The sequence below is a fragment of the Podarcis muralis genome, chromosome 1 (assembly GCF_964188315.1).
Source record: "Podarcis muralis chromosome 1, rPodMur119.hap1.1, whole genome shotgun sequence".
Taxonomy (NCBI): Eukaryota; Metazoa; Chordata; class Lepidosauria; order Squamata; family Lacertidae; genus Podarcis; species Podarcis muralis.
The window spans coordinates 57499510-57524579 of NC_135655.1; the positions used below are offsets into that span (position 1 = coordinate 57499510).

At 38.4% G+C, this 25070-nt stretch overlaps 1 protein-coding gene across 9 annotated transcripts in view; it reads left to right on the forward strand.

The window, feature by feature from the left end:
• The window catches only part of LOC114596612 (uncharacterized), a 45810-nt gene that overhangs the window by 14005 nt on the left and 6735 nt on the right, over positions 1 to 25070 (forward strand). For 2 of the 9 annotated variants that reach the window (XM_077929301.1, XM_077929304.1), the window contains exons 10-22: positions 737 to 1040; positions 1683 to 1792; positions 2079 to 2196; positions 2930 to 3021; positions 3608 to 3759; positions 8168 to 8321; positions 8602 to 8725; positions 10931 to 11061; positions 13276 to 13323; positions 14022 to 14131; positions 14448 to 14616; positions 15190 to 15294; positions 16028 to 24139. In XM_077929301.1, the coding sequence (XP_077785427.1) occupies positions 737 to 1040; positions 1683 to 1792; positions 2079 to 2196; positions 2930 to 3021; positions 3608 to 3759; positions 8168 to 8321; positions 8602 to 8725; positions 10931 to 11061; positions 13276 to 13323; positions 14022 to 14131; positions 14448 to 14616; positions 15190 to 15294; positions 16028 to 24139 (9729 nt within the window). Of the gene's footprint in view, positions 1 to 736; positions 1041 to 1682; positions 1793 to 2078; positions 2197 to 2929; positions 3022 to 3607; positions 3760 to 8166; positions 8322 to 8601; positions 8726 to 10930; positions 11062 to 13275; positions 13324 to 14021; positions 14132 to 14447; positions 14617 to 15189; positions 15295 to 16027; positions 24140 to 25070 lie in introns of all 9 variants that reach the window. The other 7 variants (XM_077929286.1, XM_077929279.1, XM_077929291.1 and 4 more) reach the window with 7 other exon arrangements.

Sequence of the window (25070 nt, forward strand, 5' to 3'; positions counted from 1 at the left end):
AAGAGACAACACATAATTTACAAATCACCTTTGCCAAAGAAAAATGCAGTGGTTATAATTTTTCATTATTTTAATTATTTCACATTGGATATGGTTTCTGCTTGAGTGTTGAGATAATTCTGAAAAGAAAGGAAAAACCCCCTAAGCAAATAGTCCAGTAATTATATATCTGACATAATGTTTGGAAGAGCAGCTTAGTCTCATGGGAGTTGCTTGCTGTTTCTTCCAGAACATTTTTGCAGACAGCAGATTCAACCTGATCCTCTCTTCAAGGAAACTTCATGGCAGGTTGTACAATCTGTAGTGAAATCCACAATCCATTCCAGGCATTTGCAGAGTTTGTGCATTATCTCAGGCCTCTGATAAAGTGAATGGAAGGTGGTATCCCCTCTCCAAATTAGAAGCATGTGGCCTGTGGACATGGGGCTTCCTGCACTGGGAGTTTCTATTTATTTGTGGACTGGAACATGCTGCAGAGGGACCAGGGCCACCCATTCAAGAAAGGATTCCACATCAGTCAGCAGCTGGAATTAGGGTCTGAATGCCTGCTAAAATGAAGTGTGGTGGCATCTCTAAATGCTGCTCCTACTTCAGAAAATAGGATCTGGGTACTTTTATGGCAGATGTAGTATTAGACATATTTGAGATACACACATGTATGCACAATAAATGCATTTCCCAAATTATAAAAAGGGTATTGTGGTTCTGTTTAAAATATTATTGTTTTTTAATCCAGGAAATTAATGAATACCTGAATCACCTTCAGTTAGAGAAAAACAACCTCCAGTCCAAGCTAGATGCTGAAAAGCATATAATGCGAGCCCAGCTAAGAGACATGATGGAGAAACATGAGACTGAACTGCGAAAAGTCAGAGAGAAATATGATGCTGACATGCAGGAGATCCGAGAGAAGCATGAAACAGAGCTGCAGGAGAAAGACCAAACCCTGATGCAGCTTCAGAAGCAATTGGAACAATTAAGTTCCGGTGACAAAAGTAATTTAGATGTTGCAGTGAAACAAACATTGGCGAACCTAGAAGGTAAACTACAATAGCTCTTACAATGACTTGCTCAATGCATTGAATTTATACTAAGTCTTCTGATCGCACGCTCATCCTGTGTAGCCTCTTTCATAGACCAGTGGATGGGGGAAGAATGCAGCCCTGAGGCTTGCTTCTTTGTACTGCAATGTATCTAATCTATCACAGTGATATGTACAACATGGTAAGTCAAACTACTGCCTAGCAAGACAGCAGAAATATGTTTCCTGGATGGGAGCTCACAGCCACTTTGCTCCTCCTTGGTGCTTTTTACTTCTGCGCTGTGCTGTGCTAAGACAAGGTTTGGCTTAGTGTGTCATCTGAACTGGGGCTCATGATTAAACTCTCTACTTACTAACCATGAGCTGTAGCCAGGAACAAACCCACATGTTCATGCTGTTTTGCAAAGCCATAGTTCATCTTACTGGGCTGTGCAAACCTGGTCAGTGTAAAGCAACTCTTAGTAATTCTGAAATGTCACATTTGAATGTGGTTTATTAATTTCTTTTTTAAAACTCGTATTGTTGATACTTAAATAATCCTAGCTAAACCTATATAATCCTTGCTAAACCAGTACCACATTTTTATAGTGATAGTTTTGCAATAACTCTGAATAGTAACTGAGGTTTTTGTTTGTTTAAGCTCAAGTGAAACTAAAATCAGAAGAGGCCAGCAAATCTGAAGCTAAGTTCCTCAAGATGAAAGCTTTATACAAATCCAGAATTACAAAGCTTGAAGATGAGCATAATAATGTATGTAAAACTTCAAAACAAATGTGCCAGAGTGTCGAGAAAAATAAATACATTTCTCCTTAAGTATACAAAAATAGGTTATTAGTTGAACAGTTAGTGCATTATTGGGTCATTTGGCTACAAACTAATTTTATCACTGTGTTTGTAGAAAAATTGATACTTTGGATTGATACAGATGTGGCAGAGATGTTATTAGAAGAGTCTGAGGTTCAATTTAAGGTTTTGTTTAAACATACCTATGTATTGGGGAAAAATTAACAAAGAAACCAACATTTTTTTGGGATAGGCTACATCAACAAATAAGAGTGTAACTGCCTTGCATGACCGGATTTCAGAATTGGAACAGGAAAAGGAAGAGCTGCAGTCTGCACTACAAGCTTTTTCTGAACTTAAAGCTCAGAATGGTAAGAAGTGACAAAATTTCTGTCTTTCTGATAATGTTGAACAGGTGTCTCTTAAGATAATGTCAGAATATAGTGTTTAGAGCTTCAGTCCCCCCCCCCTCCACTTACTAAATTGTAAACAATAATTCACATTACAAGTAAGCAAATAAAGATCCACAAGATATATGGAATTGGATTTTGAACCATTGTCAGCCTGGTATGCAGGTTTATTGTGTGAGATATAACCAGTTGGGCTTCCTAGCTCAATTTTACTTCTTCTTTGGTATTTATATGTTGTGTGATCAAAACCATGTTTTCATGCATGTAAACATCACTTATTTAAGTGAGACTGTCATCCAAGTAAATATTGATTTATAATTGCAGTCTATTCATTTTCTTTTTTTAAAAATGTAAAGACACCTGAGATGTCCTGATCCAGAGAAACTTCAGCAAGATAGCCAGCCACACATGCAGTGGAGGCTCGGAGGTTAAAAAACAGTTTGTGATTACTCAGCAAAAGATTGGCAGTCCAGCTGGGGCCCACTGGATCAGGGAAAGCAACCACTGACCACACTGAGATTATTTACTAGGATACAGAGAAATTATTTGGACATATTTTTCAATACTACATTGCTTTGTCTGTAGGAATCATTCTTACACTAAGTATTTCTGTGATTGTAGCTTGAATATAATTTTTTTCATCGAAATATTTTCCCCGGTAAATAATTGTCTTTAATAATAATTGTCTTTACAGAAGAATTGCTGAATAAGCTGGAAGTCTACGAACAACAGCAGCAAAAATTGCAAGCAGACCTTGAACAAGTTACGAAGAGGGCAGCTTCGCAGGTCTGCTACTGTTGGGGTGTACTGAATTTAGTTGAATTGCTATTAGTAGAAATAGTGAAGTACAGTAATGTAGAGAACTGGAAAACTATTAAAAAATGGTGTACCAAAAATCTGGTGAATCGTTAGCATAGGTTTCTGTATTGTTATGTTACCACATTGGTTTGTTTGCCTATTGCATCAAAAGAAAGCCTGTTGCTGTTTTTTTATTTCAACCCATTTTATAGCCTGTGAATGGGCCAGTCTTTCCACTTTTCTGTGCTGGTCAGGCCTGATTCCAAGGATGCTCTCAATTAGCCTTCATTCTCCCACCCCTATACTATCACTCCCACTGAACAAAAATAGGCCCCCATCAAAGGGCATGGAGCCCACCTTCCCAATGCAATATTAAAATTTCAGTTTTTATTTCCCCCCTAAACTGGATATTTACTTACACTCACAGAACCATAGAATTGTATTTTGTTGATCTGTTAGGTTTGTGTGAAAGAAAACTTGATTTATATGGAGTTTCTGATGGTCAGGTTATTCAGCTCCTCATATTTCTTGAATTGGTTGTATTATTTCCATATCCTGTCTTCACTTGCTGCAGGCTAGTGAATCTGATAGTGTGGATGAGCTGCAGAGTCAGCTTTTGGAATGGCAAGAAATTGTAACTGAGTCTGAAGATGCACACAATCAAATCAGAGAGGAGAAATCTGCTATGGCTCTAAGAATGTCACAGATTGAAGAGGAGAGAGAAGGTGATTTTGATTTGACATTAGGTCATTTTGTTAGGTTGGAAATATTGAAAGCAAATTGACAGTGTCACCCAAAATTTATATCTGCCTTCTATGGATCACTGTTGTAGTGAGAATTATGCAGCTGGACATATAGTAGTACCTGACTACTTCTGTTGTTGTCCAGTTTATTGAACTAGCCTGATCCTAAGAGTTACAGATTTAGCTCCAGAATTGCCTACTACTGCAGCTAAATTTTTATTGTAATTTTATTGTAATTTTACTTTTTATTATTACTATTCTGTTCACTGATTTGTGGGGCTTTGGGCTAAAAGGTGGTATATAAATAAGCCATAAAATAAATACAAATAAATAAAATGTCTGAAATGTTGTAAATGGGGCAAAGTTATTCAGTCTGCTTGCAGTTCCATCAAAAAGTAGTGAAATTAGACTAAATTCTTGCAAGAGTGCAGGAAGTTCAGAATAACTTCAACCTTTGGATCCAACTATAAAGGGTTCTTTTGGCAATCTCTCTATGACAGCTTTGCTCTGAATAAGTCCATTGTGTGTACTATGCAGATTCTGGAAAAGGAGCACTGCAATAGGGCTACTGTCATCTAGTCTCATGATCAGGCTGTAGGATTTAATCTGGTTTTAGAACTATAAAGGGGGAATATCCTTTGAACTTCCACAATTGAACATAATTCTTTATCTGTGGGCACTGGACAACTCTTGATAATGGAGCAGAGGGTTGTCTAACAAAATTCACGAGTCCTAGAGTTTCTTATTACGTGTTCCGTTAACTAGACAGATGTATAAAGGATGTAAAAAGACCTAATCAAAGTGACACTTGTCACTTTGAGCAGCAAGTAACATTGCAATTCCCATGAAGTGTCTTCAATATTAAACTAACAGGAGCAATCTATGCAAGGGCAAATGTTAGCCTTCATAGGAACGCTGTAAACCCAGCTTTGTACAAAGACTCATGATTGTCGTATTTCTGAATGCCTTACCTTGGACATTAGTTAAATTAGCTATTAGTTGTGATTTTTTTTTCCCTTTCGTGCCTATTAGTTGGACCCGAGAGCCCCAAACTGATACTGTTTCTATTTTTTATGGGAATACCATAAAGGTCCAGTGGCTAGTAGGCATACAGTATGTGCTGGACCTTTGCCCATTACATTCTGAATGTAAATGCAATACCAAATTAAGGGAGCTTGGGGGCTCAAATATTTTGTTATGTTTAAGCCCTTATGCATTAATATGGTCAAATGTTGATCTCTTTGTGTGTCTGATCAGTATTTAATTTTGCATTTCCCCCCTGGGTTAAGCATGTTTCTGTTTTGTTTCCCTCCCCCTCTTTGCGGTTAAACCCGATGAGCACTTGGTGTCCCTTCCCCCTCCACTCCTAACCTACACTGCGATTTGGTCAGCCACTGAGAACATAGTTTCCCATCAGTTTTGTGCATGCAGGATTCTGCAGCCACAACAGCTTATGGTGTACTGTTGCTGATTTTCCTCTGTAAACAGTCTTTCGTGGGAAATCTTCAATAGTGTGGTATAACAGTTGTTTGTGGTGGCATGTGTTCCCCCCCTTTTTATTAAGATAAGTAACAAATGCCATTTTAAACTCTATTTTCTTCTCCTTTGCAATGCTTATTTCTTCATTTATGTTAACAAAATCATCTTCATTCTTTGTTGTACTAATAGCTGACTCCATATTTACCAGACAAGTTGCACAATTTATAATAAGTCATACTTTCAGTATTAAAAAGTATGCCTGTAGCGGTTTTTAATTAACATTTTTGGGGGGCCAGAAATATGAATAGATACTACACTAAATCTTTCAAAAGAATATTCAAATAGTAAATGCAACAGTAATGATGTTACTAGTATGGGCGACTGCAAAGCATCATGAACAGGACTTACATAGGTGCAAATGTCACTGCTCTCAAGGCATTAGAACACAATCACATGAAAGTATTTCCTGCTTCATCTGTTTGTAGCCCTAAGTCTGATGTCATAACTTGAAAAAAAATCTGAAAAAAATCAGGTTCCCCCCCCCTAAGCTGTAGAGCTTGACTAATAGTAACAAATATTTCCAAATTGTTATGAGCAATTTGTAATGAGATTCTTTCATTGGTCCTTGTGGGTTGGTGTTTTGACTTGCAGGTGCTGAAACCTCATTATAACTAATGTTTATTGACACATAACTAAAATGTATATAGTTGTATTGGAAAGTTCACATTGTGTCTAAGTTGGAAAGCATATTGGTATCAAACATCGGAAGTAAACAACCCTGTTATAGCTCTACCTTCTGTAATCAGCAGTGGAAGCTATACAGTGTTCAACTCCGGGTTGTATCACGTTGGTGTCACACATTGTATCAGGCCATTCCATAGCTACCTGGGTGCTCTGAGGCACTCACATAATTTCCATGACTCCTCCAAAGTGCCTAGTTCAAACAGAGAGCACATCTACCTGTGTAAGATTGGCCTTTCAGCTTCCACTACTTCATGCTGTGGACTGCACCATTTCCCAACTCTAATGGGTGTCTTTAAGGAGGAGTACAGAGGTGCTTTATTGAGGAGGAATGGGTTGGGGAAACCCTGTTGCATGAGCAGAGTTCTGGGTTTCTTTAGAGTCAAGCTCAAGTGTGAAAGCTTCCTGGCTATTTCAATTCTTGCTTTTTTATGCTTCTGTGTGAGCCATCTTGAGCTGTGAGAAACCTACATATACATATGTTAATTTACTAAATATTCCCTTCAGTAATGGGGGCAGAGCATACATTCAAGGAATACAGAAATTTCAGCACTAGCAAGTCAAACATAAACTACATAAGAATGAATGAAACTGCTGATTGTGAAAAATGAGCCTGACAGTGCCATTAAAGTTAATTTGCACACATGGGACTTCCTGTGTGCACAAGAGAGAGGTAGACAGATTCTAGCAGCAGTGGTTGGTGAGGAAGGCCGTAGTTAATGCACAAACTTTCGGCCAGTGGGGTTGCTGTCGCTTACCTAGAGGAGAAGGGCTGAGGTGATTGGGGAGTGATGCTCAGGTGCACCAGCAGAGCCAATCCTGTCCTCCAGCCAGTGCAGCCACACAGTACCAACCTCCTTGCCGCCTTGCTACTCTACCTCCTAGTATGTGGCAGTGACTGTGCTGTTAGGAGGCTAGGGGCACAACTCTGACCCTCCTCACTGACTACTCCTGGAGTCTAGAAATTGAAAATATTTAATATTTGGAGCCAAGTTTATTGGCATTCCTTTAGTACCAGCCATTATTTTCTAGAAATTTTCTTGAAATGCCTGAGAAAATAAATGTGGAGTTTTAACTGACAAATTGTGATAGAGGCTGTGTTGCAGTTTCTCAGGAACCTAATTTAATTCTGGGCCATGGGACATTTCTCATACTACACAACAAATAGAGAACAACAACCAGCCCATGCCCCTGATAAGTGTACCTCCATATAACTAAAAACATGCTGCACATCTGAAAAGACTTGATTAGCCTATGATCAACATATGGAAAGTAGACCAAATTGCTTTATTCTTATACCGATTCCTGTACAGTTTATTAAATCTAGACTGGGACACAGTTTGTACCAAATTTATTCAGGTGTTAATTTATTCAGGTGTTAATCTTTAATAAAAATACTAATTTGCTGTAGATGATTAGTTGCAACTGAGTTCTTGTTTTAGCAATGGATAAAGTATGGAGCCAACTTTTGCCTTCATTCCTTTATGCTGACTTTTGTCTGCTTTATATGAAACATCTATCACATACTTGTACTGCGTTGATCACGCAAAACAGATGGGAATGTCCTTAAAATAAAATAAAATAAATAAAAATAATCTTTCACAATAGATTGCATTAATTTTAGCTATTGAAATTACTGTCTGAAATGATTGTGTGCTATTGACAAATTAATCGATATGGCTTGATGCCAGTTTGCAGTGTATGATGCAGACTTGTGACTTCCTCATATTACCTGGAACGAGAGCTTTCTTTAATATTAATGTATAAGCAAGGCTTGCTTCATTTTCATAAATGAAAGCATAGCTGAATAATATATGCATAGGTGATGCATTTTATCACATATCAGCTATATCTGAACACGGAAAACCCGTAGGCCTAATTTGGTTATATAAGTGGCTGCCCTCTTTGCCGGTATCCATATACAAATTATTTTTCTTTGGGTGGGGAAATTGCCTTTGAGATTTTTTATCCTCTTTGGCTTCTATTAAAAAGAATAGCATTCAAATTGTCCCCATGTGCTGTGTAGAGAGGGAAATCACAAGGTGAATGATGATATGGAGTGTGTCTATTCCTGCCAATCCTTCATAAGCCTCTGTCTGTATCACTGATCCCCTTTTGTGAATGTGTACAGTATGTTTGTCTGATGTATGATTGCTTTCTTGTGGCACAAAACTGATTGAGGATGACTGGTTCTTTCCTGGCTGCTCTGATCCAGCCATAGTCTCAGGGCAGCAGGAGTTGGAGGAGGAACTGGCCGCAGGTCAAGGGATTGGAAGAATGCAGCCGGAGGGAAGGATGACTGCCCAGTCGAGCAGGAAACTCCAGGTAAGGTTGTTTGCATTTTTGTATGCATATTTATTTGATGGTGTAATCAGTAGAAAGACTTTTCCTATTGTGCTCCAAGCATATGTGATTCCTTAATATGTGGAGTGGGAGATTGAAAATGGATATGGTGACTTTGGTACTGGTACTAATGAAACATTGCCTTCTTTAATTTATTATTGAAACTCTCCCTAGTTTGGTGTTGGCTGTGGATGTTACAATGTACATTTGACTGGTTGTTAATTTCACAATTTTCTTTCTCACCCTCGCCCCCTGCATGTAGGACGACTATGGCTTCAATGGAAAACATTGCTATGAAGAGCTGAATGTCACCATGGATAGTACAGATTCAGCTGAAGGAGAGAACATGGGAGGTTGGTGGCCAGAGTACACTTCCCCTAATGCAGGTGTGACAACCACTAGACAGTTTATTAAAGCATGCACAGCGTCTGTTTTGTCCCATTTTTGTTTCTCAAATTCAACTAACAAACCATGTTGTGTTGTGTTTGTATCTAAGTTGAATTTTTTTTTGGCTTGCTTTTTTGTTTCATTTTGAAGCATGTGCGTGCTGGATGAACTGTCTAGTTTTGGTTCAAAACTAGAACAAATCGTGGTTTAATACCTTGGACTCTCACTTGTGAATAAAGATTATTGTCATTAATGGTAAGATTTTTTTTATTTTAAGTTCTAGTTCTTTTGTTCTTGTGAAAATGCTTCTCCTCTTGTAGTCTTTGTTTCCCAATTCTGTTTTATGTTCCAGTTCAGAGGTCAGCAAATTTTTTTGGGAGGGGGCCGGTTCACCATCCCCCACACCTTGTGGCGGGCCGAACTGTGTGTGTGTGTGTGTGTGTGTGTGTGTGTGTGCGTGCATGCGGCGGAAGGGGCTTCTCTCTCCCCCCTTCCCCCAGCCCTTTCCCCTCCCCTGCCTACCTATGGTGCTGCTGGCTGGTTCTGGAGAGGCACTGCCCAAAATGGCGCTCAGCCAGCTCAGCCCAGCCCCCTTCCTCCTCTACGCAGGGCAGGGAGAAGCCAGGAGGAGGGAGGAAGGAGGTTCTGCGGTATGTGTGTGGGGGAAATTGCACCCCAAAAAATGGCGCAGGGGAAAAAAACAACAAAAAAATATTAACACATAGAATCCACACAATCCACAGACTGTCCACGGGCCGGATCCTGAGGGCAATTGGGCTGGATCCGGCCCGCAGACTGTAGTTTGCTGACCCCTGTTCCACTTCTTAAGATAGCTCTATTTGTATCTCAGTGATAGTTACGTTGAACAACCTATACATTTTAGATACAAATAATGAAGCAAACTTTCAGAAAGTAGGGTTGTTCTGCCAAGATCTACTAAAGTTATGTTATGAGTTACATTAAAAATAGGAAAATTTCACAGGAGATTCTTCTCCAGTGTACTACTGACCTTACAAATTCTGAAATGGGTAAATAATCTGTGCCTCTTGAAATGAGATAAAGGACAGAACAAAGTATTTGCTTTTTAAATTAAATATACAGAAAACTATTTTCAAGAGCTTGATTAAACTAAAAGCTAATAGTTTATACAGTCATACCTCTGGTTGAATGTGCTTCAGGTTGAGTGCTTTCGGGTTGCACTCCGCGGCAACCCGGAAGTAACGGAGCGTGTTACTTCCGTGTTTCGCCGCTCGTGCATGCGCAGAGGCTCAAAATGACGTCATGCGCAGAAGCAGCAAAACACGTCCTGCGCATGCACAGACACGTCATTGCGTCTTACGTTCCATTCAGGATGCGAACAGGGCTCCGGAACGGATCCCGTTTGCATCCCGAGGTACCACTGTACTAAGAAGCTCCCCCCAGTTTCTAAAAAAAAACAAACCCAAACCAGTGAGGTACTTAATGGTTTGGGCTTCATTTGATTAATCGTGTTTTACTTGTTTAATCATTGGGAAGAATTTCACTAAACTGAGCTCCTATTTGCATGTTAAGCTTAAGGGCATAGTCATTTAAGTTAGTGAAGCTTAAGATAGAATGGATTGATTCCCAGAAGAATTCTGCATGAAATGTATAATATTGGACAGTAAAATTAGAGCTGCAGTGTTTTGTCAATTGAATTAAAATATCAGGGGTATATCAGACTGTAGATTTCTGTTTTCTGTTTTTAACAAAATAAATTTATTTCAAAAAATTAATAGCAGATGCAACCTTAGAAAGAGGCATTCTTCTGTTTTTAGAGATGTACCTGATGCAACCCATGTGGTTGTTGTATAAAAACAAAATACACTGGACCCTCCGGATACGAATTAAATTTGTTCCGGGGGTCATTTGGCAACCCGAAAAGTCCATAGGCAGAGGCACCGCTTATGCACACGCGTGCAGCACGCAGAGCACTTCTGCGCATGCACGCACAGCGAAACCCGGAAGTATACATTTCTGGGTTTCCCACGTTCGTAACCCGAAAGTTATGTATCCAGAGCTGTACGTAACTATAGGGTCCACTGTAGTTCTTCAGAATTATTGTCAATATGCACATTTAAAAAGCTTTAATTAAGCAACTAATGGATTATATCATACTATGAATTAAGTAAACTGTCTTTAAATTGGTGGCAGTTCAAATAAAATGTGTGTTTCACATTAAAAAGGTTTGCGGACTGTCGTGGAAGAATTAGAATTGGAAAGAAATCAGTTGCAAGAACAAATTCTCTGCTTGGAGGAACGTTGCCGGGACTTGGAAGATAGATTGCAGCTCCAGAGCAGACTGGAAGCTCTACAGGTACATGCTAGAATGGGAAATAATGTGAGGAAGGGCATTTAGATGCTTGCTACTATTATAGGGTGTGTGTTTTTTAAGAAAAGAGGGAGATATGCAACAATAGCCATATTTTAACTTTATAAAAGCAAAACCTTTATTTTACCTTATTTTCTCTTACTTTATTCAATCTAAGTAATGCTTAAATCTGTATCCATTTTGTTTACCAAAATGCAGTTTAAATAATAATGCCTGGATTTCTGCCTCTTAAATCCGTGAGATAGGGGATTACTCATTACATGAAAAGGAGTGCAGAGGCGAGGTGATCATTTCTACCCTACCTCATTGCGCTTTGTTTCTTTAAGTTGTTTTCTGCTAGCCAGCCTTGAAAGTTAATTGGACTGCAACAAAACTGTGTAAAGGAACACAATGCAGAAAGATAAAGCGGGGATAAGCATTAGCCAGTTGTTCCTCCAATGCACCATTTTATGTAACAAATATACTCTTCTCCTCTGCCACTTCAGATGTGAATTGGGCAGACATAAAGAAAATGCATATGGTTGCTGTTTGACATCCAGTTTTGCCCTCAAAACTGTCTTGAGAAGCTTCTTGACATTGCTTCTAAGTCACCAGCTGTTTCATATTTTAAATTTTATTTAAAAGGGTAAAACATATAATCTACATATGTGTTATACAAGAATAGAATCCATACAGTTTAACTTTCACTGCTTTATTCCTGTTACCATTACTCCTAAGCAGGCAGTCAAAGAAGTTTCTATTGGTGACTATTACATGACTTTGAGGAAACTACATTGTGGTGTTTTACTATGTCACCAGTAACTCATTAAAGTGTACATGAACTCACTAAGAGAGAGACCATCCAAAGCGATTGGTGTGCAGTGTCTCCAACAAGCTGATGACACCTAGTTCTGTTCTGCCCACCATTAGATATTATGTCCAGGTACAGTAGGGCAAATCCTTAATTAGTGTTGGAGTGCAGAAAAGATTTGATGAAGGCCAACAAATTGAAGTTGAAGCCAAGCAAGACAGGGGTCACTTGTGATCTAGGAAGGTGGGTTTACTTGCAGTAAAAAGGAGCATACTCTCCCCATCTGAAAAAGCAGATTTGCAGACTAGAGTTTGCTACTGCTTCTCGTTCCATTCCTGGAGAGCCAGTGCGGTGTAGTGGTTAAGAGCAGTGGACTCGTAATCTGGGGAACCGGGTTTGCGTCTCCGCTCCTCCACATGCAGCTGCTGGGCGACCTTGGGCCAGTCACACTTCTTTGAAGTTTCTCAGCCCCACTCACCTCACAGAGTGTTTGTTGTGGGGGAGGAAGGGAAAGGAGAATGTTAGCCGCTATGAGACTCCTTCGGGTAGTGATAAAGCGGGATATCAAATCCAAACTCCTCCTCCTCCTCCTCCTTCTTCTTCTTCATCCTCGAGTGACAGCAGGAATAATGAATACTTTTGATCAGTTACATCTAATCAATTGGCTGATACTCTTCTCTATTGCTCCCTAGCTAATGTTTGCAAGTGCAATGACTTCACTTTATTAAAATAATCATTCCCCATTCGTTGACTGAACTACTGTGAAGTCATGGAATGCTCAAAGATGTTCTGATAGCTAATGAGTTAAACTGCCAGTACAAAGTCCTTGGAAAAGAAGGACTGTGTGTTGTTGGTTGAAGAAAATGCAGAAGCAGCATAATGGTAGTGCAGAGCAGTTGCTCTAGCTTCTTGGAAGATGGGTTACTGTTGTTTCCTGGGTGGTGCAAATGCACCAGCAGATGCACTAGATTGGCTTCACTCATGTGTCCCCATGCCAACTTCTCTGCCACCTGTTCCGCCCCATTCCTTTATGTGTTTGTGGCCAGGACATTTGTGCATCAGCCCCATCTCACCCAACAAGATGCTTCTGGTGAGAACCAAGTACTATTACAGCAGGAATAAATTACTCAGGTGTGTGTGTAAATGAATGGAGAATGTGCAGTGTTGTTGACAGTACACTGTAGCCCCAAAACAGACCCATGAAAGTCATAAGTTCATGAAAGACAAGAAAAACATACAATGAACATGGTTTTCTAAGTTTAAACAGTGTGCAATTTTAAATATTAATATGTTCGTCTAAAGGTTTGACTAATAGCTTCCTTAACATACTAAAATGCATGTGTGTAATATTTTTCTCATGCAGCAGAATGTCAATGTATATTGCATTGTAACAGAGCATTTCAATACAGGTGGCATTTGGTGTAGAGGAAGAAGGGCAGCTATTGAGGGCTGTACAGGTGTGTCCTGCCCATTCCCAAGTGATAGTTTCTTTTACATAGAAGTGATATTTTGTGTCTAACCTACCCAGCATTTAATGACAATTTTGGATTTTTCTGAGCTTCTTCTGGTTTTGGATGGTGTGTTTTTGCAGTTTAATCTTGTGTGTTAGTTTTGTGAAGCTGGGTAGACTAACATATTTAGATGCCATAATAAATTGACTGTGTCAGTGGAGCTTGCTTCATTCCCTGTGGATTACATTCCAGAATTTATTTTACACCTTGCTACTTCACACACTGGTTGATTTTTGGACAAGTGCAAAGAAAAACAAATATAATTCAGTTAATTCTGTGTGGATCAGTTATGCTAAAATTAAAATTCTGTTAGGCATCACTGGAGCTTCTTAAAAACATGCCTTTTTTAAGCAACATCTGTTAAAAGTAAGCTCCTCCCACACATTACATGTTTGCATGGTGTGCTTTTATTTGAAATCAATACTATGGGATGTCTCTTTCCATGTTGGTTGTCGCAGGATAAGATCACCAGAAATGAGGCATTTCAAATGGAATCTCACTGTTTCTACTGGGAACAAAGATTTCTGATGACATTTTGCTGGTAGTAAATGAGCTATAATGGTAGAATCTAACTCACGTAGTTCAAAGATAACCCTGTTTTATAGTCAGTGCAAATACCAGCTGTGTAAATGATTTTCTTACAGAATGAAAATGACCGTTTACAGTCCCAGCTTACACAGCTGCGCAACCAGCAAGCACGTGATGCAGAAAAACACCAAGTTCTTGTTTCCAGTTTGAATGAACAACTGAAAGGGTAAAATAGAACATTTATAGTCCCTCCCCAGCCTCCCTACCCTGTACCCCAATGTTATTCAGATCCAAACGTTGGTGTATATGTTGTCAAATGTTTTTAAACTTTTACCTGCTGCAGATAATTGAAGGGGGAAAACCCTTTCATAAAGATTATTTTCATTCTTAGTTATTTTTCTTGCAATTGATGGAATAGTTGATCTTGCTTTTGGATATAGACAGGGAGCTATGTCTCCAAATATTTCCCATAGTACAATTGATGTCCACATATATTTGAGAATGTTTATCATAACATATTTGATCATTTCTTTTATTGGCAGATTAAATGAAAGAAATGGCTTGCTTGAAACTTTGCTTGGGGAAAAGGAGCAAAAGCTTTCAAGTACAAATGAAAAGCTAGAACAGGCAGAAGACATGAGAAAGTCAATTCATGAGAGAGACCTTCTAAACAAAGAACTAAGTGAAAAGCTTTTGCAGAGGGAACAAAAGGTGAGTTGTTTACAGTTCTGAGTCAGTCAAGTTGTACAGTGGTACCTTGGGTTAAGTACTTAATTCGTTCCGGAGGTCCTCTCTTAACCTGGAACTGTTCTTAACCTGAAGCACCACTTTAGCTAATGGGGCCTCCTGCTGCCGCCGTTCTGCCAGAGCACGATTTCTCTTCTCATCCTAAAGCAAAGTTCTTAACCCGAGGTACTATTTCTGGGTTAGAGGAGTCTGTAACCTGAAGCATATGTAACCTGAAGCGTATGTAACCCGAGGTACCACTGTATTGTGTTCTGGGTCAAGCAATTTGCCATCTTTGGTAAATACTCAGTAGTTCTTTGAACATTTAATTGCTTCCTCCCCTGGCATTTTGGAAATCCCTACAATCCTCCTATGTGTGAACCAACAATCGGAGCATATTATAAACACTGGCGAGGTTAAGTAAATTTCCGTAGGTTGTACCCTGAACTAAATAAATGTCAGTATACTTATATAATGGACAATATTGTCCTTTTGTCACAATTGAATTGAATTGTCACAATTGAAAACAGTGAATAATGTTTCCCTCCCTGAAACTAGCTGGAAGATGTCCAGAAGAAGTGCAGTGCTTATGGAGAAGAGTGTGCAGAACAGAAAGCAGTTATTACTGCATTAACAGAAAAAATAACCGCCTTTCAAGAAAAGGTAAAAAAGGGCAAACTTTTGTTGTGGCTTCTTACATAAATAGGTTGGATTCAATGAAGTTGTCTGGTTTGTGCAAGGATTTCTGCTTTGGCAACATAATTCACCCTCCCCTCTTTCTTCCCCCCTCCCAATTTGCTCCAGACCCTCCCGGAACAGGTTTGAAGTGGAGGCATGCAGGGGTAGTAGAGAAAGGGCAGGCTGTGCAAGTGGAAGTCCTTGGGTGAACAGAGCAACTTCATTAGATACAATCCATTGTCTGTTTAGTGATATATGTAATATATGAGCAATAAAATAAAGAATAACTATAAACAGAACTGTAAAAGTAGTTTCATTAGCCCAAGGAAACTTAGAGGCTCATTTTTCCTGAAAAGCAGCTCCTTATGCATCATATCAAAATGTAGTTGAAACAAAGCAAGATCGCAACAGTATATGGTATAGACGTCATATCATGTACATATGATACAGTGTACGATAAGATGTGACAACAGTTAAAAGAAGCAGTATATGGCAACAGTATATTATATGGAAATAGGAAGTGGTCACTCATCTGGTGGGGCGGGGGGAGAGAAGGAAAATTAAATTGCGTTAGCACCATCCCTTTGCTACTTCCTCAAAATTATGGTTTTCTGGGTGAACCTAAACATCTTTTTGGATTCCAACTACAAATAGTACTGTTGAGTTAATATTAAATTTTGGGCACTTAGACATTTTTTCCCTTTATTTTTGTTTTCAGACCATGAAACAGGATGCTGCTATAGAATTAATGCAACAGGATCTTGAACAGACAAATGAAGAACTTGATAGATTAAACACAAGTCATTTAGAAGAGAGGTCTCAACTAATTCAAGACCTCCAGAGGCGTGAAAGAGAATTTGACAACCTCAGAGATCTTTTAGCTGAGAAAGACAAAGAAATTTCAGCTATTACTTCAAATATAAATGCGTATTCTGAGCAGATTAATATTCTGAAATGCCAGATCAAGTGCAAAGAGGATGAAATGCGAGACATGGAAGAAGCGCTGTCCAAGGCTGAAAGGGAAGCCCAGTTGCTGAAAGATGTACAAACCGAAGATGTGAACAGTGCAGGCAGAAAGCTTTCAGAACTTTCTGAGCAGTTAAGTGCAATAAAATCAGAACTGGCAGAGGTGAAAATTGAAAACGCTACTAAAACAAAAGAGAATGAAGAATTTGTTAGGCAAATCAAAGAGACTAGCCAAACAGTTCAAGATCTTCATTCTGCAATCAAGACTCGTGATGTTACTTACAACAACAAACTCATGGAGTGTGAGTCACAAATTAAATTGCTTAAAGAACAAATAAGTAAATCAGCTAAAAAACTGCAAGAAACAGAAATAAAATGTAAGGAGGAAACAGACCATCTTAAATCCCAGGTCGATGAACATATCTCTGCAAAGGAGAAATTGAACAAATTACTAAAAGAAAAAGAAAACAAAGAACAAAGTTTTGTGAATGAGCTGAAATCAGTGAAAGATTCACACAACCAGCTCACTTTAGAAAATGCTAAAAAAGATGAAGATTTAGCTAATTTATCCAGACAACTTGCTGAACATACTGAGCATCTAGAAATTGTCAAAAAGTCACTGCAAGAAAAAGCAGAGATTGTGATATCCCTAAAAGACAAGCTCAAAGTTGTGGAGCAGCAAAATGAACAGGAAAAGCTTAAGTTAGTTAGAGAACTGAATAGCAAGGAAATGCAGTGGAGAGAAGTTAATAATGAGCTGCATGAAAAACATGAAATAATTAATAAGATGGAAACCGAAAGACAAACTGCCATCATGACTAACAAGCAGTTACAAGCAGCTCTTGAGCAGAAAGAAAAAGGTTTTGCAGATCAGCTTAAAGCCAGTGAAAAGCTTAGAAATGAGATACATACTATGGAAAAAGAAAAGCAACAGCTGATTAGTGAGAATGAAAGTTTGTCAAAATTACTGGATGTGAAAGAGTGTGAACTGTTAACGCGTGCTCAATCCATGGCTGAGTTGGAGAGTAAGGTGTGTGCCAATGCCACAGAACACCAGAAAATGCTTTCAGAGGTCAGTCACGATAAAGAGACCTTAAGAAGGGAAGTTGAAGAACTCTCAGGCCTTGTAAAGCAAAAAGAAAATTCACTTGCAGAGCAGTTACTGGAGAAAGAGAAACAGTGTGGCATTTTAGCTGATGAGCTCTCCAGAAGCAGAAAGATGATAAAGGAATTGGAGAAAGAAAGACAGTCTTATATCACTCAGTTAAAGGATGAGCAGCAAAACAAAACATTGCTTCAGACAGAGTATGATAAGATGGTCCAACAGCTTAATCGGGAGGAGGAAAAAACCTCATCATTACAGAAACAGGTTAAAGACCTAGAAAAGGAGCTTAAAATAAAAAGCAGATCTATTGAAGAAAAAACTGAGCATGGTGATGCATTACTTAAGCAAGTAAAAGAAAAGCAAGGTATCATGACTGTGTTAGAAAAAGAAGTAGAAAAGCTTAAATGTGATAACATCAAGCTATCTCAACAGCTTGAAGACAAAGACAGTACTCTATTATTTAAAGGGGTGGAGTTTGAGGATCTTTGCAGGCAGATTTCACAAAAAACAGAAGAGTGTACCAAATTAAATGATCAGCTAGCACTATTAGTCAAAGAAATGGATGTTTTGAAACATGAGAAGGATAGTGCTTTGGCTGTTTGCAATGCTAAGTCAAATGAATGTGATGCCTTTCAGCATCAGTTAACACAGCATCAGTCTGAAATTGTGTCCACAAAACATGAAGCTCATATGCTGAAATTAGAAAATGAAAAATTGAAAGCAGATATAGAAATAGCCAGTGCTACATTAATGAAAAATTGTGAAGGACTAGTGCCCTTAAGTGCACAATTGTCTCAGCAGACTAATAATATTTTAGTTTTTATGGACCAAATTGATACCTTAGTTAGTGAAATGAAAACATTAAAAAGCAGTTTTTGTGATAAAGAGGCTCTTCTTTCTCAGAGGGAAGTTTTGATTCAGGAAATGAAAGAAAACAAAGATGTAGATGAAAAGCATAATTTGCAAATTATTTCAGATTTGCAAAGCCAAGTACAGGTTCTAGATAGTGAAGTTAGTCAACTTACTCAGGAAGTGCAAGAGAAAGAGAATAAATTTAAGAAGCAAGATCAAGAGTTAAAATTACTTAAAAGTAAATCTGACGAGTCTAATTTTCTTAGAGTTCAACTGTCTGAGAATATGGAAATAATTTCTGATCTCCAGAGTCAACTTAAAAATATGATAGAAAACAATGAAGTATTAAACAAGTCAATTACAGAGAAAAATAACTTTTTAAAACAAAAGGAGAAGGAATGTGTTGATTTACAAACATGTATTTCTGAGACTTCCTCTGTGCAGCATAAACTTGTACAGTGTTTGACCTCTGAAGCAGAAATATTAAAAGCAATCATTGTGGAGAAGGAGTTAGCAGTGAATAACATTTCACTGATTAACAGTGAACTGAAGGCTGAACTTGAAGATAAAAAGAATGAATGTGAGACTTTGAAGACGCAAGCTACTGATGCAGAAGAATCAAATCTTTGTTTGAAAAAGGAAATAAGTGATCAGAATAAATTAATAAACGACATTAGCCAGGTGCTAGCAGAAAAAGAGGCTTCTGTTTTGGATCCTACTAATCTTGTGAAAACCCTAAGAGAGGAACTAAAAATAAATGAAGAAAAGTCACAGTTAATTTCTCAACTTCATAGTCAAAGAAATGAACTGAAGCAAGAAATTCAAAAGTTAAAAGAACTAGCCCAGGAAAAAGAAAACATTTTCTTAACTTTGCAGGGCAAAATTGATGCTCTGTATGAACAAAAAAATGAACTCAGTGCTTCCCTGAGTAAAAAAGAAGAGATTATCACTGGGTTTCTTAAAGATATCGGTGTTCAACTATCAGAAAGCAATGTTCAGGCTCTTACCAATGATACTGAGCTACTTAGAGAAGAGCTAGATAAAAGTGCTGCTACACTAACAAAGCTTTTGCAAGAGAAGGATGGAAGCATTGCCAGTAGCCAGATGAAAATTGACTCTTTGATAATAGAAATTGAAACTGCAAAATCAGAGCACCATAAAGCATTAGAACAAGTTGAGCTGTGGAAGCAAAATATTCAAGAGAGAGAGAGAACTCTACAGGTTGTGCAGAAAAAATGCACTGAACAGGCTAATCATATTGAATATTTAAATTCTGAGGTCATAGAAAAATTGCAACAACATATAAATTCTTTAATAAATGATAAAGCTCTTTTACAAGAGAACTTTGATAAACTGAATCTGGAAAACAAAGACTTGGTTAAGTACCAGAAGCAATTAGAGGAAAAATCTAAAGAGCTAAAAGAACTTCGTGAAAAATTAGAAGCCAGTGAGAACAGATGGGTAGCAGAACTTGCTAGGGCAACTCAGCAAAATGACGTTAATCTTGAGCAACTGAGTAATTTAGAAAGGAAACTGAAATCAAAAGAGGATCAAATTCAATCTTTGCATCAAGAACAGGACATTATTCAAACAGAGTTGGCCAAACATCTGTCTGCATTGTCAAGTAGTAGGTACTTCCTCAAAGACAGTGACAGTGACGCTGGTCAGCAAGTAGCTAAGACTGTATTGGAAAAATTCTCTGCTGTGATAGATACTATTATCAGCAAAGAAGCTGAAGCAGTGGCACTGCAGCAGACTATTTTAGAGAGAGAGGAAGAAGTACATCACCTGAATAATCAGCTAGAAAGCATGTTGTCCTTGAAGGAAGAGAAAGAGTTGATGCAGAATGACTTTAAAAAGGCCAAAGCTGCTGACCAATCTGAGATTGAACATCTGTTAAACGAACTGAGTACTGCTAAGGATGCATTACGTAGGCAGCAATCTGTCTGTGAAGAAAAGGACATTGCATTATCAAACATGAGGAAGGAGGTGGTTTTCCTCCAGGAGAAGACAGATAAATTAGAAAAAGAGCTTGAAAGTAGTTGCAAGACACTGAACACCGAATGTCAAAAAGCAGCAAAACTTTTAGAAGAAATAGAGCATAAAAACCAGATGATAGAAAACTTTAGTTCCCAAACTAACCAACAGAAGGATTTAATTACTTCTCTAAGCCAGCAGTTAAAAGAAAAGGATTGCTCGGTTACTCAAGTCATGGAATCCATGTCTAATGAAATGGTAAAATTCTCTGAGGAAAAAAATGTGCTTGCTATCGAATTGCAACAACTAGAAGCCATAAGGAAGAGCATGACAGAAGAGGTAAGTACATTATCACAGCAGGTAGAAGAATGTAAGAAAGAACTTGAACTCAATCAAGTTGTGTTGACCAACAAAGAAGCTACCATAAAAGACTTGGTGTGTGAGAAGGCGCAGCTAAATATTACTTTGGAAAAAATAAATCAAGAAAAAGAGAATCTGAAAAAGAAACTTCAAGCAGCTTTGCTAATAAGGAAGGACTTAATTCAGAAAAATGAGAAGCTTGATAAAAAGACAGAAGGTTTTCTGGAGCAAATTGATGACTTAGTAAAGCAGGTTGAAATTGCTGAGGCTCACAACAAAGATCTCGAATCCCAACTTGAAGGACTGAAGACACAATTGTTAGAAAAAGATGCGAAGATAAATGACATGAGTGAAACCTTATCAGCCAAGGCAGAACACTTGGAGCAGCTGGAGAAAGCAGTTACGGAATTCAAAGCTACTATAGCTGAACAAAAAAGTATGTCTGATAAGAACTTGATCCATCTTCAAGAGAAGGATTGTCTGCTTGCACAAATGGAGTCTGTGCTGAATGAGAGAGATCAAATGCAGAGAGAGGAACGTTCACAACTTTTCTTAACCATAGAAAATCTCAAAGGTGAAATAGCAAAGAGAGATGAAACATTCAAGGAAACGAATGGGTCGGAAGCCACCCTAAATACCGAAAGTTCCTGTAGTAACGAAACACACCAACCTAATGAAATGAATCCAGTCACTGAGCTGCAGAAAGACAAGGAAATCTTGCAAAAGAAACTTAAGGCACTGCTTGTGGTCCGCAAAGAAAACACTAAACAAATTCAGAAGCAAAAAGAAGAGCATGCTAAGCTACGAGGAGATTTTAATGAACTAACAAAAGACTTTGAGCTCATTAAAAAAGAAAAGCAAGCACTCCAGGAGATTCATCAGAGAAAGTGTGAAGAATTTGACTCCAATTTATTGCTTTTATACTCTCTGCAGAAAAGGTTGGACACCGATACATCTCTTAGGCACAGTGAAAATGCTCAGCAGAAAACAGAGTCTGGGGAGCTAAATGTGAAGGCTGATGTCAGGGTTGAAAAATCAGGAAAGACGGTAAGTATGATGACAATGGAAGAGTCTGAGATGGCGAAACTTCGTGATAACTATGCTAGACTTGTGGAAGAAAAAGAAAAGTTTAAGGAAGAGTTAAAAGAGAAGTCACTTGAACTTGGTAGCGTACAGCAAGAAGCAGTAAAACTGAAGATTTCTGTTGAGCAACAGGAACAACAGTATAAACAAGAGAGAGACAATATGTTGATTGAACAAGGTCTGCTTAAGCAACAACTAGAATCATATAAAAATGAATTGCAAGCTGTTAAAACTATGGTTGAAACTGTGAATAATGAAAAGAGTCAACTCCACAAAAAACATGAAGATCACCTAACAAGTCTGAAAGAAACTGAAAGACATCCCAGTGAAGAAAACAAGCAACTATTGACAGAATTCAATATGCTGCGTGAGAAGGTTTTGCCAGTTTCTAGTGCATACAAAAATGTGGCAGGTGTAAGAGAGGACGCAAAAACTGTGTGGCCGCCTTCTGATAATGTGCTGGAGAACAGTGTTCAAGGCCCAGACTTCTGTAGTTCATTGGAAGATGTCACTTGCACAGAAAGAGAATCGCTAGATGTCACTAATACAGAAATAAAAACATTAACTGAAAGAATAGGTGATCAAGATCCTCTACCAACAGAAATGTCTTGGGAACGGATAGAAGAAAATGTAAATGGCAAAAGCTATCAACCTCAACTGCAGAAGTATGATGCTGAAGAGAAAAACAGGGAACGTCTCCAAAGAAAGCTCCAAGCTGCTTTAATATCACGTAAAGAAGCATTGAAGGAAAACAAAACTCTTAAAGATCAAATGGAGTTACTGGTTTTGGAAAACAAAGAGTTGATTGATAAGGTTCACACCCTTGGACAGCTGAGGTCTGAGTTGGGTAGAGAAAAACAAAACCTGAGTACTGCACTGTATAAAGAGGAGACTCTTGTGGCAGAAAATGCTAGATTGTTAATTGAAAATGAGAACCTAACTGCTGCGTGTGAGAGTCTGAAGTCTACCATGCAGACCATAGGGCAAGAGAAGGAAGCTTTTTCTTTTCAATTGAATTCCTTAAAAGATTCTCAGACAGTTGAATTAACAGGCTGGAAAGCTAAACACAGTGAATTAAAGCAAGAGTATGAGTCTCTGCTTCAGGCCTATGAGAATATTAGTAGTAAAATAGCAGAAATGAGGCACATTATTGATGTCACTAGAAAAGAAAAGCAGGAAGCTCTTCACAGAGTAAAAGAGAGAGAATCTGATACACATAAACTTAAGGAGCTGCTTCAAAAAGCAGCTGATGAAAGTGTACAACTGAAACAGCAGACTGAATCTAAACAGAAGGAAATAAGTGAACTAAAGATTGCAGCTGAAAAGCAAGCATCTGAGCACAAGTTGTGCTTGGAAGACTATCAAAGAAAAATTGATGAATCTGTTGTTCAGAGCAAGCAGCTAATGGAGGAAAATAAGCAATTAAAGGAAGTTTCTGAAATTTTAAAGCAAGCCTTGGAGAAAACAGAGAAGGAAAATGAGGAGCTTTCTAAGGATTTTAGTCTAACAAAATCTGCTCTCGGGGACCTCCAAACACGGTTGGAATTGAACAAGTGTGATGTTCAGTCCAAGATAAGTGATTCCCTCTGTGAAAGAGAGTCATTATTAAAACACATTCATTTGTTAAATGAGGGGATTTCAGAAAAAGAGAAAAGCATGTTGATCTTAAAGCAAGAGAACAAAACTTTGTTAGAAAGGTTGAAAGATGCTGAAAAATCTCTGCATCAGAAGGAAAGCTCTTTATTAAAGTTGGAAAATGATTGTAAAAATCTTAATCAGGAAATAGTCAGTCTTGGTGAAAGAATTAAAATATTAGAGGATGATAAATGTCTCTTACAAGAAGAATTAGAAAATGTTCAAGAAATATCTTATAAAGTAAAAAATGAGAGAGAATTTTTGGAGACCGAGTTGCTCAACCACATCAAAAAATTGGATCAAACAATAGACAGACTGAAAGCCACACAGATACAAAACAGCCTCCTTGTAGAGCAGTTGGAAAATTTGAAAGCAGAGAAATGCAACACAGTAAGAGAAAAAGAAGAACAGCAGCATCTGGTCAGAGTATTTGAAGAAAAACTGAAAACTGCTCAGAGAGACAATCATGAGACAAAAAACAAAACCAAAGAGTTGCAAGAACTTTTGAGGGGAAAACAACAGGAGATCAACCAGTTGCAAAAGGATTCTATTAAATACCAGGAGATGATATTGGACTTGGAAAAATCTGTGAAATTGTCACATTCAGAAAGTGAAAAAATTGAGAAAGATTTAAACAGTGCAGAAGGAAAGCTTGCAAAATCAAATGAAGAGCTGCAGAAGCTAACTGAAAAACTCTCTTTACAGAATATCTCACTGTATGAGTCAAAGGCTGCAATAGAGCGACTTGCAAATGACAACCTACGTAGTAAAAATGAACTTAAAAAGAAAGAAAACAGAATATCAAATCGAAAGAGAGAATATGAGAGCCAATTGGAGTTCAGCCTTCCGCAGGTAAAAGCAGCTTGCCTCGTTTCCTCATAAGGGGATCAGGGAGCTTTTTCTGGCAGTGACACTGGAAGTATTAAGAGAAGCATGGGCAGCAAAGTGTGGATTATTAGCAAGCAGGGAGCCAACTTCATTGGCAGAGAAGGTATCCTTTGTCTTGTCCTGCCAGAGTTGTGATGAGAGGAGCTGGACCTCCTGTGTGATGAGTAGATATACTTTGTGGGATGCTGGAGTCAATAGGATGGGCTATGTCCTTATCCCGTGAGGAGCAAAGAATTGTGTGAAGCAGGCTGGACTCAGTTTTTTCCTCCTGCCTGACGCAGCAGTCATTCCTCCTGGCTCTCCTTTTTCGTCAGATAAGTCTATCTTGTTTCATCTCATCTTCACCTCCTTGTCTTTTTCTCTAGATTTCTGTCTTTAACAAACAAACAAACAAACAAACAAACTTCTCCTCAAACCTCTCATTTAAAGTCTTTTGGTGGCTATGACCACAGCTAGACGAGTGTCATAACTTTCTGCTCTTTCGACAGCTTGACATGTGTTTTTCATAAAGACAAGGTGGTTTTACTCTAGATTTCAACCAACAAGAACTGGTTTTACCAATCTTTTGTTCTAACGCTAAATATCCCAGGGAAAAAGCATCACTTTCCTTGCAGAGCTCTGAAAGTATACATTCATTGGACAAAGGCTTTCCAGAAGATGGACTCTGTATTTTATCCTTTCACCCATCATCCTTTGGGGTTAGGGTCAGCAGTGCTACTTTGGTGAGGTGGATTAGAGCCTGTATTTTCCTTGCTTATGAGTCCCTCAAATTGCCCCAGCCAACTCAGGTGCTTCTGCACTCAACAAGTTCAGCTGGGTTCTTCAGATCTGAGACCCACCCATTTTCTGTTCATCTACTGTGGTATGTCCCATCCTATTGGCTCTAGCATCCCAT